This window comes from Sapajus apella, unplaced genomic scaffold, assembly GCF_009761245.1.
Source record: "Sapajus apella isolate SASKATOON/1434 unplaced genomic scaffold, GSC_monkey_1.0 scaffold47, whole genome shotgun sequence".
Classification (NCBI taxonomy): Eukaryota; Metazoa; Chordata; class Mammalia; order Primates; family Cebidae; genus Sapajus; species Sapajus apella.
In genome coordinates, this window is record NW_022436987.1 from 5,006,928 (window position 1) to 5,022,364 (window position 15,437).

General features: G+C 42.6%; 1 protein-coding gene and 1 long non-coding RNA gene across 2 annotated transcripts in view; one reads left to right on the forward strand and one right to left on the reverse strand.

The window, feature by feature from the left end:
* The first annotated feature begins 212 nt into the window (after positions 1-212).
* Positions 213-15,437, forward strand: part of SWAP70 (switching B cell complex subunit SWAP70) — a 90,538-nt gene continuing 75,313 nt past the window's right edge. Inside the window, exon 1 of the mRNA XM_032240718.1 lies at positions 213-409. Within this exon, the coding sequence (XP_032096609.1) occupies positions 311-409 (99 nt within the window). The 5' untranslated portion in view covers positions 213-310. The remainder of the gene's footprint in view (positions 410-15,437) is intronic.
* Positions 14,274-14,797, reverse strand: LOC116525118. The gene is made up of 2 exons (XR_004257583.1): positions 14,638-14,797; positions 14,274-14,320 (listed from the first exon to the last, which is right to left on the reverse strand). It is a non-coding gene; the product is annotated as an uncharacterized LOC116525118 (long non-coding RNA).

The following is a 15,437-nucleotide window of genomic DNA, read 5'->3' on the forward strand; positions in this document are numbered from 1 at the left end:
AAATTTGCGTGGGGCGTTGTACTCGAGCACCCAAAATGGCCCAAGCTGGTCTGGGAAACATTGGGGGGAATGTGTTTACCGTCCTGGCTGACACAGAAGGCCAGGCATTCCTGCCACCAGGGGTGACCTGACCCGCGGAATCCGAGCTCCGGCGGCGGTGTGCGCCCTCCCGATCCGCGCCGGCGGCAGGGCGGGGCCTGGCGGGTCAGGTGACTGCGCGGCGGGCGGTGGCCGTGGAGGCTAAGGGGCGTCAGAGGCGCTGAGGGGCTGGCTGAGCAGGAGGGGTTGGCGGGGTACCAGGGCAGCGACCATGGGGAGCCTGAAGGACGAGCTGCTCAAAGCCATCTGGCACGCCTTCACTGCACTCGACCACGACCACAGCGGCAAAGTCTCCAAGTCCCAGCTCAAGGTGGGCGCCTCCTGTCCCGGCCTCTCACCCGATCCTGCCCGGCGCGCTCCGCACTTCCCTGGTGGAAGCGGGAACTGGCGGGCCGCGACCTCAGGGAGGGGCGGGCCGGAATGCGCCCCGGAGGCCCGCTTGTGGGGAGTGGGCTGAGACTGGGATTTGGCGTTTACGGCCTCCGCATTGCCTTCGGGCCATGCCCTCGGCTGGATGCTTTAGTTCCTGCTGGTTTCCCCGGGAATGGGATGGGTGGAGGGCCTAAGGTTGGGATGAAGTCTGTGAGGGAAAAGTGTGGTTCCTTCTTGGCGCTGGAGAAGCGGGGTTAGCAGGGCAGAAAGTGGATTCTGAAGCGGCGATGGGAAGCTCCCTTACACAGCCTTGCCAGAATTTTCTTCTTACTCGCGGAGAGGAAGGGACTTGCTCAAGGTCGCTCGGCTGAACCTTCTGCAGCCCACAGACCCACACCGGCACAGTCCTCAAAATGGTCAGCTGCCCCGGAAGCGCCAAGGCAGTCCGGAGACGGCAGAAATGCCCCAGAGTCCGGCCTGCAGCGTCCTCCTCCTTTGGTAGGGTTTCTGACTTGGGAAGACCTTCCGCCCAGCATCTTTAGGTCTGGAACTAGTGAATAGGGTGTGCTGTGTCCCACAGGGACCTTAGTTTTGGATGAGGAGCGCTGAACTTTCTGGTACCCTGCAAAAGCAGTCGCTTTTGCAGAGTCGTTATTGAGTATAAGCTATAAATAAAAGGATGTTTGTAAATTGAGTAACCCCAAGCAGGGAAATTGGCACTCAGCCAGGAGAAATTGGCAGCTTCTTCAAAGTAGAAAATATAGAAACAGACAAAAGCCATTCATAGACATTTAAAAATATACACATTTTAGATCCAAATGTCCAGTTTTCTTAGCTCCTTCTGGGAATGAATTAAGATTGGGTTTGTTTTGTATATTTTTGTAGAGTAATCAGATTCTTGTGAGTAGTGGCTTTTATGCCAATAGGACTTAGCATTCTCTTTGTGTTCCTTTTTCCTCTCTTTTTCTCACTGATAGAATCATAGTCTGGAAGGGTCCATGGAGATCATACACTTAATTTTTATTTTACTGTATGTTAAATTAAGATACAGTAAAATCGACTTTTGGTGTACAATTCTATGAATTTCAACACATGTATAGATTTATATAACTATCACCACAACCATGGCTTTCTTAGTTCCATCATCCTAAAAAACTCCCTCATATTGCTCTACCTCCACCCTAACTGTTGGCAACCATTGCTCTCTTCTAATTGCCATAGTTTTTTTTTTTTTTTTTTTTTTTGAGATGGAGTTTCACTCTTGCTACCCAGGCTGGAGTGCAATGGCGCAATCTCAGCTCACCGCAACCTCCGCCTCCTGGGTTCAGGCAATTCTCCTGCCTCAACCTCCTGAGTAGCTGGGATTACAGGCACGCGCCACCATGCCCAGCTAATGCCAGCTAATGTTTTTTTGTATTTTTAGTAGAGACGGGGTTTCACCATGTTGACCAGGATATTCTCGATCTCTTGACCTCGTGATCCACCCGCCTCGGCCTCCCAAAGTGCTGGGATTACAGGCGTTAGCCACCGCGCCCGGCCAATTGCTATAGTTTTACCTTCTCCTTTTCTGTAAATGATTCATGTAAGTTTGTAACTGTTTGAGACTGATTTCCTTTACCCAGCATAATGCCTTAGAGATTAATCCATTTTGTTGTGCATACCAATAATTTTTTAAGTTGCTAAGTAATATTCTATTGTATGTATGTATGTATGGTAGTTTTTAGCCATTCATCCTTGAGAATTTGTGTTATTTCCAGTTTGGGGGAATTATGTGTAGGGCTACATTTTACTTTTATTTTTACTTTTAATTCCCTATGCCATTTTATTTAAAGTAAGATTTTAATAAATAGCATGTAGCTGGATCTTTTTTTTAATTGATTCTGACAATCTGGATCTTTTAATTAGCATATTTTAGGCCATTTACATTTAATATAATTATTAATATGGTTTATTATAATTTGGTTTCTGTGGGGTTTTTTTGTCCTCTCCTTTTCTTCCATGTTCAGTTTAGTTTTTTTTTTTTTTTTTTTTAACCACGTTTTTCTCCCTTACCCAGGCTGGGGTTCAGCGGTGCGATTTGGGCTCACTGCAACCTGTGCCTCCTGGGTTCAAGCAATTCTCATGCCTCAGCCTCCCAAGTAGCTGCAATTGCAGGTTTGCGTCACCATGCCTGGCTATTTTTTTTTTTTTTTTTTTTTTTTTTTTTTAGTAAAGGTGGAGTTTCACCTTGTTGGTCTGGCTGGTCTTAAACTCCAGAGCTCAGATGATCCGCCTGCCATGGCCTCACCAAGTGCTAGGATTGCAAGTGTGACCCACTGTGTCCAGCCAGTATTCCATTTTAATAGTGAGTTTTTTTTACTATATTTCTTTGTATAGGTTTTTTTAGTACTTGCTGTAGGAGTTAAAATATCCATCCTTAACTTTTCATAGTGTACTTAGAGTTAATATTTTACCACTTTAAGAAGAATGTATAAAACTTATCACCATATAGGTCCCTTTACCCTCACTGCTTTATGTTGTAATTCTCATATTTATTAATCTATGTACACTGAAATCCCCATCAGACAATATTACATTTTTTGCTTTCAACCATCATTTTTCTTTTAAAGATCTTAAGAGGAGAAGAAAAGTTTATTCCTTTTTCCCAGATATTCCCAGATTACCTCTTGATTTTTTTTTTTTTTTTTTTTTTGAGATGGAGTCTCGCACTGTCACCCAGGCTGGAGTGCAGCGTTGCAATCTCGGTTCACTGCAACCTCTGCCTCCCGGGTTCAAGGGATTCTTCTGCCTCAGCCTCCTGAGTAGCTGGGACTACAGGTGTGTGCCACCACTCCCAGCTAATTTTTGTATTTTTAGTAGAGACGAGGTTTCACCATACTGACCAGGCTGGTCTCAAACTGACCTTGTGATCCGCCCGTGTTGGCCTCCCAGAAGTGCTGGGATTACAGGCATGAGCCACTGCATCTGGCCTACCTCTTAATTTTATAGATATGAGAGATGAGATATTTAGTCATTTGCCCAGAGTCATAGTTGTAAGTAGTAGCTAAAACTTTTTAGCTACTACCAAGTGTGAACCAAGATTTTCACTTTTGTGTGTGTGTATGTGTGTGTGTGTGAGACAGGGTTTCGCTCTGTCGCCCAGGCTGGAGTGCAGTGGTGCTATCTCAGCAGTGCAGTAGCCTCTGCTTCCCAGCTCACGTGATCTTCCAGCCTCAGTCTCTCAAGTAGCTAGGCTCACAGGAATGAACCATCCTGCTCAGTTCATTTTTGTATTTTTTTGTAGAGATAGGATTTTGTCATGTTGCCCAGGTTGATGTTGAACTCCTGAGCTCAAAGCCAGCTGCCTACCTCGGTCTCCTAAAGTGCTAGGATTCAGATATGAGCCACCTCATCCAACCGACTCTTTATAATTCCTTTTTTTTTAAGACAAGGTCTTTTTCTGTCACCCAGGCTGGAGTGCAGTGGTGTGTTCTTGGCTCAGTGCAACCACCTCGCCTCCCAGGTTCAAGCAGTTCTCCTGCCTCAACCTCCCAAGTAGCTGGGATTATAGGCGCCCACTACCATGCCTGGCTAATATTTGTATTTTTAGTAGAGATGGGGTTTCACCATGTTGGCTGGGGTGGTCTTGAACTTCTGACATCAGGTGATTCACCTATCAAAGTTCTGGGATTACAGCCGTGAGCCACGCCTGGCCTGTTTTCACACTTTAAAGCCAGTGGCTTCTTTATTTTCTTCTCTTTCAGTTGATGGCATAAAGGAGATTTTTTGGATTACTTTGATTTTACTTTATTCACAATTGTGTTTATGGCTGCTTGTAGGAAAAGCGTCAGAACATTCTTAACAGCGGGCTTGGCAGGAAGTTTTAAATCGCCGTTCATAGATTTCACCCATAATATGTTGATAATGCAACTGTGCAATCGTATTCTGTCTCTCTTGTCTATATGAGACTTTGGGGTTGGTTCAGTTCTGTTCACCTTGCCAGTGTTTGTAGAATTGAAAATATTTAAACATTTTTATTTAGGTCTCTTTTTATGTTTGACCCCAGTTCTGCGTTCTATTGGCTAGGAGTAGAGTTTTTGCCTTAATTTGTTGATTGATTCATTCATTCATACGTAACCTGTATGTCTACTATGTGTAAGGTACCATACTGATTTAATAAGAAGGTTAGTATTTTTAGGCTTTTAAGAGCTAATATCTCCTTGGAGCACCTATCGAATAATTGATTTGTTAAACAGCAGACTAATAATTATATATCCAAAATGATTAAAATTTATTGCTTTGGAAAGCTATTTGGGTATTCTGAGATATTTTTGATACTTTTTGACTTACCTTCACTAGATAAGGGATATGATAGTGAAAGGCAGGGGAAAAAGAAACAAATATGAATCTTTGCCTTCAAAGAGTTTAAATTTTGTTAGGCAAATTAAGAGACTAAACGACCATTAAGGAAGGGACTCTCTCTTCAGATAGAGATTTTATTACTCAGACAATTACTGTATCCTTACAAAACATAAAGTCTGGTGGTGAAGATAAGAAACAGAAATATTAGGTAGAAGATACTGAGTGTGACAGAAGATATGGGACCATGAGATTTTAGAAGAGGCAATTTCTTCTCACCGGTGTGATTGCTTCATGAAAAAGCGTCTTTGAAATGAACTCTGAAGGAAGCTAGGATGTGATTATGTAGGAATGGGGGAAGATTAAGCCCATTCTCTTAATTAATCACTTAATTTTTTGAGACGGAGCCTTGCTCTGTTGCCCAGGGTGGAGTGCAGTGGCAATCTCTGCCTCCCTGGTTCAAGCAGTTTTTCTGTTTCAGCCTCCCAAGTAGCTGGGACTACGGGTTCACGCCACCATGTCGAGCTAATTTTTGTATTTTTAGTGGAGACGAGAGTTTTACCATGTTGGCCAGGCTGGTCGCAAACTCCTGACCTCAAGTGATCCACCTGCCTCGACCTCCCAAAGTGCTGGGATTATAGGTGTGAGCCACCATGCTTGGCCTAATTTATTTATTTGATGGATATTTATTGATTGCTGTTATTCCTAGCGAACACTGTGAACTGCAAGAGACAGGAATGAATCACGTATTTATGGGGACTTCTGTGTAACTTATTTTGATTGGCGTGTAGAACATACATGTGTGTGTTCCTGTGTGTGTATGAGAGAGAGTTATTGCTGGTGATAAAGCTGTAGATATGGATTGGGGTTAATGCATAGAAAGCTTTGATTGCCAGACAAATTAGGTGAATGCCAGGGGCCCTCCAAGTTTTCAGAGGATAAAGAGTTGTGATCAGAATTGCACTTGAGAAAGTTACTTGCCAGGCATGGTGGCTCACGCCTGTAATCCCAGCACTTTGGGGAGACCAAGGTGAGTGGATCACCTGAGGTCAGGAGTTGGAGACCAGCCTGGTCAAGATGGTGAAAGCCCATCTCTACTAAAAGTATAAGAATTAGTTGGGTGTGGTAGTGCGCACCTGGAGTCCTGGCTACTTGGGAGTTGAGGCAGGAGAATCACTTGAACCCTGAGAGGTGGAGGTTGCAGTGAGCTGATGTCGTGCTATTGCACTCCAGCCTGGGCGACCCACATAGCTGGCTAGAGTGAATTGGACAGATAAAAGTTAGCAATAGCCCAGATAAGAGTTAATAGGGGATAGAGACAGTGAAGATGGACAAGAGGGAAATGATGGGTTAAGGTATGAGACGTGACTCACGTTGGGTGGGAGGAGGACAAGAAAGGACAGATTCAGAAATGTCTCAAATGTCAACTACAGTTGACCAAATATATAGTAGTGGTTTTAATTTTTTTTATAATGGTTTTTAGTAGAAGTGGTTTTTAATAGAAATGAAAAAGCCATGAGATGGAGCTGTTTATGAAATGATACAGTTTTGAACATGAAAAGTTTTGGTTTTTTTTTTTTTTTTTTTTGAGGTTCTTGATGGGTGTATGTTCAGCTGGAGATGATATTCCTGGAAATGTGGGGCTGTCAGTAAGGAATTTGGTAGTCGAAGCTTGGAAAAAGGGGAGAAAAGAGCCATTGACAGTCTTGGGGAATGGCTATAGTAGATGATGAGAGAAACAAGAGAAGCAGAGGACCAGAAATCAGAGATAAGAACCCCTTTGGGGCAACCTGGGAGCTGAGGGAGAAGAGTTTTAAGGAAAACATAGTCTTTTATCTTTGAGAGTTAATTTATTATTATTTTTGTTTTTTGCATATATAGGAGATTGTAATCAGGTTGGTTCTTTCAATATCTCATAAACTACATATTCTCTAAAGAGAAGTTATGAAAAGTTTGGAATATTGACATCATCTTTGGAATAAATATGTTTTTTGCTTATTTCTTAAAAATTAATTAATTAATTAAATTTGAGGCAGGATCTCACTCTGTTGCTCTGTCTGGAGTGCAGTGGCACAATCATAGCTCACCATACCCATGACCTCCTTGCTGAAGTGGTTCTTTTGCCTCAGCCTCTTGAGTAGCTGGGACTACAGGTGTACGCCACCACACCTGGCTAATGTTTTTTTTTTAGTTTTGTAGACACAGGGTCGGTCTCACTATGCTGCTTAGGCTGGCCTCAAACTCCTGGCTTAAGCAATCCTCCCGCCTGCAAGCGTTAGGATTACAGGCGTGAGCCACCACATCCGGCGCATATTTTTCATTTTTAAGATTACTTTGTAGAATGGTATTCATTTAGGTAAATGTGCTTGAGTCATTGCTATAATTAGTAAATATTGGCCTTGAGGACCCCCAGTATAGTACAGACGAAACTTGTTTATATATGTAAGTTTTAACAAATAGCATATTATTAAGCAAATGAAAAATTATCCAAAAAATTTTGAAGCAAAATCCAAAGAAAAATTGACAACATAATTAGATATCTTTTTTTTTTTTTTTTTTTTTTTGAGATGGAGTCACACTGTCGCCTGGGCTGGAGTGCAGTGGCACAATCTTGGCTCACTGCAATCTCCACCTCCCAGGTTCAAGGGATTCTCCTGCCTTAGCCTCCCAAGTAGCTGGGATTACAGGCACCTACCACCACGCCCAGCTAATTTTTTGTGTTTTCGGTAGAGATGGGATTTCACTGTGTCAGCCAGGCTGGTCTCAAAACTCCAGACCTCGTGATACACCTGCCTCAACCTCCCAAAGTGCTGGGATTACAAGTGTGTGCCACTGGGCCCGGCCTAGATATCATTTTAATATTATGGGAGTGGAAGCAACAAACAAACCGTTTTTCCTCTGCTTTCACACCACAATAACAATCAACACAGAAGATTTCTGGTGACTAGCTGTGTGGAAGTTTCTCCCCACACACAAACTAAGCAATCAGTTCTGCAGTGGACACCAGCTAGGTATCCTCCAGTTCAATTGCAGCATTCTCTACCTAGAGACAGTGTCAGATCCCACAAGTTGAGGGCTCAGTCTGACAAGACTTTCCCCATCCTTCCTACCAGTTGCAGATCTGGGCCTCTGGAACTTCTGATGGACTCGCTTTAAGTTGGGGTCTCCATGACCCCGTCACTGGGTTCAGTTACTTTGTTAGAGTGGCTTACAGAACTCAGGGCGACATGTTTACTGATTTATTATAGAATTTTTTTTTTTTTTTTTGAGACAGAGTTTTGCTCTTGTTACCCAGGCTGGAGTGCAATGGCGCGATCTCGGCTCACCGCAACCTCTGTCTCCTGGGTTCAGGCAATTCTCCTGCCTCAGCCTCCTGAGTAGCTGGGATTACAGGCACGTACCACCATGCCCAGCTAATTTTTTGTATTTTTAGTAGAGACGGGGTTTCACCATGTTGACCAGGATGGTCTCGATCTCTTGACCTCGTGATCCACCTGCCTCGGCCTCCCAAAGTGCTGGGATTACAGGCTTGAGCCACCGCACCTGGCCCTTATTATAGGATTTTTTTTGTTTTGTTTTTAGAGATGGGGTTTCACCATGTTGGTCAGGCTGGTCTCGAACTCCTGACCTTGTGATCCACCCGCCTCAGCCTCCCAAAGTTCTGGGATTGCAGGCGTGAGCCACTGTGTCCAGCTGTAGAAGATATTTTAAAGGATACAAATAAACAGCCAGATGAAGAGAGACACAGAGTGAGGAAATGCTATCCTCATAGACTTGGGGTACACTGCCCTCCTGGTACATTAATGAGTTCTCATTAACCTTCCTGTAAGCCTCCACATGTTCAGCTCTCTGGAAGCTCCTCAAACCCTGTCCTCTTGGGCTTTTTATGGAGACTTTATTGGACAGTCATGATTAACGTATGAACAACCATGTAGAAATATGATTAGACAAAAAGGGTATGATCTAATATTACTAGACTGAGCGGGAAAATCATCAAAAGGATTGTCTGTTCAGATTCTTCTTGGTTCCCTCTGTGCAGCCTTCATTCCACCAGGGTATGGGGCAGGACCTCTTTTGAAATGAAGGTCTTGTGGCCTGCAATTAGACAAGGAAGGTCAGAGAATTTCTTTATGGCCAGCCCCAAGATAGAAAGGTTGGGGGAGGTGATGTTATATTTTTAGTTTTTAAGGCCTGCCTTGGGGAGAAAAAGGAGCAGGTGAAAAAAGGGCAGAAGGTCAGAGAGAGAGAGAATCTGTTTCCTTTTTTCTTTTTCTTTTTTTTTTTTGAGACAGAGTCTCACTCTGTTGCCAGACGCCATGCCAGAGTGCAGTGGTGAGATCTCAGCTCACTGCAACCTATCCCCTCCTGGGTTCAAGCAATTCTCCTGCCTTAGCCTCCTGAGTAGCTGGGACTACGGGCGCACGCCACCACGCCCAGCTAATTTTTGTATTTTTTAGTAGAGACGTGGTTTCACTATTTGGCTAGGATGGTCTCAATCTCTTGACCTCAGGATCCTCCCACCTTGGCCTCCCAAAGTGCTGGGATTATAGGCATGTGCCACCGCACCTGGCCTCTTTTTTCTTTTCTTTTCTCTTTTCTTGTTTTTGAGGTGGACTCTCACTCTGTCGCCTAGGCTGGTATGCAGTGGCATGATCTTGGCTCACTACAACCTCTGCCTCCTGGGTTCAAGTGATTCTCCTACCACAGCCTCCCAAGTAGCTGGGATTACAGGTGTGCACCACCACACCTGGCTAATTTTTGTATTTTTTAGTGGAGACGGGGTTTCACCGTGTTGGCCAGGCTGGTCTCAAACTCCTGACCTGAGGTGATCCACTCACCTTGGCCTCCCAAAGTGCTGAGATTACATGCGTGAGCCACGGTGCCTGGCCGAGATTCTGTTTTCTGAGAACTGCTTCTGAGGCCTAAAGCACCCCAGCATTATAACAAGGGCTATGGTGTTATAAGCCAGGGACCATGGATGTAAACCTATATATCTCTCTCTGTCATAATATCACATGTTGCAAACCTAGATTTTTGTCAAACTTATCAATAAAGTAGAACTATAGAACACAGATTAAAAAAAAAACAAAAACACTTGGGAAGCTGGGTGCAGTGGCTCATGACTATAATTCCAGAATTTTGGGAAGCTGAGACAGGAGGATTGCTTGAAGCTGGGAGTTTGAAACCAGCCTGGAAAATATAGTTGAGACTTTGTCTCTACAAAAAATTAAAAAATTAGCTGGACATGGTGGTGGGCACATGTGGTCCCAGCTACTTGGGAGGAGGTTTCAGTAAGCTGAGATAGTGCCACTGTACTGTAGCCTGGGTGACAGAGCAAGTCTTGGTTTCAAAAATAAATAAGTAAATTTAAAATTAAAAAAATAGAAGCCACTTCTAGGCGGGGTGCAGTGGCTCAAGCCTGTAATACTAGCCCTTTTGGAAGTTGAGGCAAGTGGATCACTTGAGCCCAGGAGTTTGAGACCAACCTGTGCAACATAGTGAGACCCTATCTTTACAAGAAATTTAAAAAGTTAGACAGGTATGGTGGCACATGCCTGTAGTCCAAGCTTCTGATGTAGCTGAAACAGGATATGGCTTCAGCCCAGAAGATAGAGGCTGCAGTGAACTATGATCGTGCCACTGTACTCCAGCCTGGGCAACAGGGCGAGACCCTGTATCCAAATAAATAAAAACTTGTTATGACCTACATAAGCTGCAATAGAAACAGATGTTTGGTGGTTGTCTAGTCACAGTAATGTTTTCTTGTTAAAACAACTAGCCATAAATAAGGTCATTGCAGGTCAGTAGTCTTCTTGAACCTTAATGACCTCCTCCACACACCAACCCCCTCCCCCAAAAGGGAACCACTTCTGTCTGCTTCCCTTTCCTTAACTTGATTTTTTTCTCCCTCCTTCTCCCACATTCCCCGTAATCTCCTAGGGCATTTTCCTGGCAATCTGTGTACCTTCTACAGGGGGGCTCTGTCTCTCTGGCTCCAGTTGTAACATTTCTGACTCCCCACCTGAGTTGAGGTTACACAGGCCTTCAACCCTACACCCAGCCTGTGCACCTTCATAGAGTCATCAGCTCTGCTAACTTAATTTGCAATTGGATTGTTAGAAGGCAATTGATTGTTCTGTTGATTTGGTGTTACTTTGTTTTTCAGACTGTTTTTCAGACTGAACTACCAAAGAACCCTGATTGCTTTAAGCTTTTTCTTTCTTTTTCTTTTCTTTTTTCGAGACCGAGTCTCGCTCTGTCACCCAGACTGGAGTGCAATGGCATGATCTCGGCTCACTGCAACCTCTGCCTCCCTGATTCAAGTGATTCTCCTGCCTCAGCCTCCGGAGTAGCTGGGATTACAGGCGCCTGCCACCATGCTTGGCTAATTTTTATATTTTTTGGTAGAGACAGGGTTTCGCCATGTTGGTCAGGCTGGTATTGAACTCCTGATCTCAGGTGATCCACCCGCCTCGGCCTCCCAAAGTGCTGGGATTACAGGTGTGAGCCACCATGCCCACCTGTTTTAAGCTTTTTCTAGTTGCGTGGAGATTTACTTGCTTTTCAGCTGCTGAATAGATAGCAGTAAGCTAATGGTGGGGAAACAGACTTCCAGAAACACATTTTCATTTTTTTTTTTTTTTTGAGTCGGAGTTTCGCTCTTGTTACCCAGGCTGGAGTGCAATGGCACCATCTCTGCTCACCACAACCTCCGCCTCCTGGGTTCAAGCAATTCTCCTGCCTCAGCCTTCCCAAGTAGCTGGGACTACAGGTGTGCGCCACCATGCCCAGCTAATTTTTGTATTTTTAGTAGAGATGGGGTTTCACCATGTTAATCAGGATGGTCTCCATCTCTTGACCACGTGATCCACCCACCTCGGCCTCCCAAAGTGCTGGAGTTATAGGCGTGAGCCACCGCACCCGGCCCAGAAACACGTTTTCTACTTGCCTTTAAACTCGTATTCATGAACAGTACTTTCTTAGAACAAACCATATAGTTTAAGACTGTATTATTTATTTTTATTTTAATTTTAGTATATTCTGTGATAACTGATGGGAGACTGAAAACTGTATTGAGAAAGATGGAAACTTTTCTTTATATCTATAGGAAGGTGCTAGGTGCATATAGGTAGCTGAGTAAATGTAGTTGAATTGAATGTTAGACATTTTTTCCACCATTTTTTTCCCCTTGGTTTGGTTTTGGTGCTTTTCTTTTGTTTGTAGTTTGTCCCTTGGTATCCTTGGGGGATTGGTTCCAGGGATGCCTACAGATACCAAAATCCTAGGATGCTCAAGATTCTTATATAAAATGGCATAGTATTTGCATTTAACCTATGTATATCTTCCTGTATACTTTAAATTATCTCTAGATTACTTACAGTATCTAATGTAATATAAATGCTTTGTAAATAGTTGTTAAGTTATATTGTTTAGGGAATAATGACAGGAAGAAAAGTTTGCCCATGTTAAGTACAGATGCAGTTTTTAGGGGGAATGTTTTCAGTCCACAATTGCTGGAATACAGATGCAGAACCCAGGAATATGGAGGACTTTCTTTCTCTTTCTTTGTTTCTTTGTTTGTTTCTTTCTTCCTTTCTCTTTTCTTTTCTTTCTTTCTCTTTCTTTCTTTCTCTTTCTCTCTTTCATTCTTTCTTTCCTTTTTCTTCTTTCTTTCTTTCTCTTTCTTTTCTTTCTCCTTCTCTCTCTTTCTCTTTTTAATGAGCGCCATTTGTATGTGGATTCTATAATAATAATATACCTTATTAATATGCCACCTGAAACAGACATTGCTACTTTTAAGTTATGATATAAGTTTGCAGAAGTCATAATGGAAATAGAAATAGGGCGTATTATTTGAAGTAGAGGCAATAATTGTTTCTCCTCTACTGGCTAAAAAAAATTATCTTTAAATTATTATTATTATTATTATTATTATTATTTTTTTTTTGAGACGGAGTTTCACTCTTGTTACCCAGGCTGGAGTGCAATGGCGCGATCTCGGCTCACTGCAACCTCCGCCTCCTGGGTTCAGGCAATTCTCCTGCCTCAGCCTCCTGAGAAGCTGGGATTACAGGCACGCGCCACCATGCCCAGCTAATGTTTTGTATTTTTAGTAGAGACGGGGTTTCACCGTGTTGACCAGGATGGTCTCGATCTCTTGACCTCGTGATCCACCCGCCTCGGCCTCCCACAGTGCTGGGATTACAGGCTTGAGCCACCGCGCCCGGCCTATTATTATTTTTTTAAGATGGGGTTTCACCATGTTGGTCAAGCTGGTCTTGAACTCCCAACCTCAGGTGATCTGCCCACCTTGGCCTCCCAAGTGCTTGGATTAACAGGCGTGAGCCACCATGCCTGGCAATCTTTAAATTATTTAGAATTTCAGTGGTCTTGCTGAAAGATGCTAATTCCAGTGTTACTTAGAAATACAGTACATGCAATTCTAAGAAAATAAAAAAGGTTATTATTTAAACATTTATATTAAAAAGAAACTTTCTGAATATCTCATATACACACATATAAAATTTATAAAATTCAGAAAGGTATTTACAATAGTGAAAAGTAAATCCCTCAACCACTGGTCCACATTAGTTCCCTGCCCTGGAGGTAACCATTATTTCTAGTTTCTTCTATTCCTTTGAAAGATCAAAATGAAGCTTAAAATTAATACCCTTATTGTTACAGCAAATGTTTTCCTCTTAAGTATAGCAAAATCTAGTGATATTTTTGCAACCTCTGTTATAGCTTTACTTTGCAATTATGGTTGCAGTGTGAATTACATGTCAGTGCTGGAAATGTCTTGAACACATTGGCTGTGCATTTTTATCCTGTTGTTTTTAGAATCACAGCCTTTTTTCTTTTTCTTTTTTCTTTCTTTTTTTTTTAGACGGAGTCTTGCTCTGTTGCCTGACTGGAGTGCAGTAGCATGATCTTGGCTCACTGCAACCTCTGCCGCCCGGGTTCAAGCGATTCTCCTGCCTCAGCCTCCTGAGTAGCTGGGACTACAGGCGCATACCACCATACCCAGCTAATTTTTTTTGTATTTAGTAGAGGTGGGGTTTCACCATGTTGGCCAGGATGTCTCGATCTCCTGACCTCATGATCCTCCCATCTAGGCCTCCCAAAGTGCTGGGATTACAGGCATGAGCCACGGCACCCAGCCTAGAAACCCAGCTTTAAAAAAAAGTTTATTGTACCTTTTTGAAGTAAAAGAGCTTACAACTCTGGTGAGATCTAAATGAAAAAAATTTTGACAAATAACATGGGTAGTTTAAATCTTTATTATTTTCTCAATGGTAGATTTTCTTTTGTGTGTGTGTGTGTGTGTGTTTCCATGATAGATTTTCAACTAAAATCTTTGTTTAGTTTTTTTATTTTTTGCCTCACATTGGTTTGGATATCTTATGAATAATATCAGGTTTTCTGTTTCCATATAGACATTTAACCTAAAAAAATTTTTTTTCTTTTTCTTTTTTTTTTTTTTATAGCAAAATGCCACTACACACATAACCTAAAAAAATATTTTTTTTTTTTTTTTTTTTTGAGACGGAGTTTCACTCTTGTTACCCAGGCTGGAGTGCAATGGCGCGATCTCGGCTCACCGCAACCTCCGCCTCCTGGGTTCAGGCAATTCTCCTGCCTCAGCCTCCTGAGTAGCTGGGATTACAGGCACGCGCCACCATGCCCAGCTAATGTTTAGTATTTTTAGTAGAGACGGGGTTTCACCATGTTGACCAGGATGGTCTCGATCTCTTGACCTCGTGATCCACCCGCCTCGGCCTCCCAAAGTGCTGGGATTACAGGCTTGAGCCACCGCGCCCGGCCAACCTAAAAAAATTTTAACCTTGCTAGTTACAAAGGTAATTCAGCCAGGCCAGTGGTCAGTTAAAAATATAAAGGAAGCAAATTACCGGACAAGGTTTTTATTGTGTGGAATACAATATACAAACGTGATTAATTCTTTTGTGAACTTGGCATGTATAGTATTCACTCCCTAATCTTTTGTGTTACGTTTCTGTTAACCTCTGTGGTGAAAGGTTCTGTTGAGGAACAAAAACAATCTAATTTTTAAAATGGAGTTGGAGATCAGAGTCTTGAGTGAGCCTGTTAAAGTGCTGGGATTATAGTCATGAGCCACTGCACCCAGCCTAAAGTCTTTGTAAATATTTTTTATGTAGTATATCACCAAAATAGTAAAGACAGCTTTCTAAATAAAGAGAAAATTAGACATTTAGAAATCTTAAAATAGGATATTGAATGTTGGATTATTTCTAGTTTCTATTTCTTACTTGCTAGAAACTTTTCAGTGAGATAACTTGGACATTTTTGTGTTTTTTTTTTATTTTTGGAAATGTACTTTTTTCGAAAATAACATGCAAACTGTGAAGTGCTTTTTTTTTTTTTTTTGGTATTTGACCTTCCATCTTAATAGTCAGTACATTTCTGATTTTATGACTCAGAGTTCTTAACCTCTGTGATCTCCATTTCGTATTTCCTTTGGGGTCTCACCATAGTCTCAGAGGTACATAGTAACAAAGCTAGAGACAGAAGAGGCTTTGGGCAACCTCCCATGTACTCAGCTTGCCATCACTCAATAGGTATTTTTCATTCCTTCTCACTATGAGAGT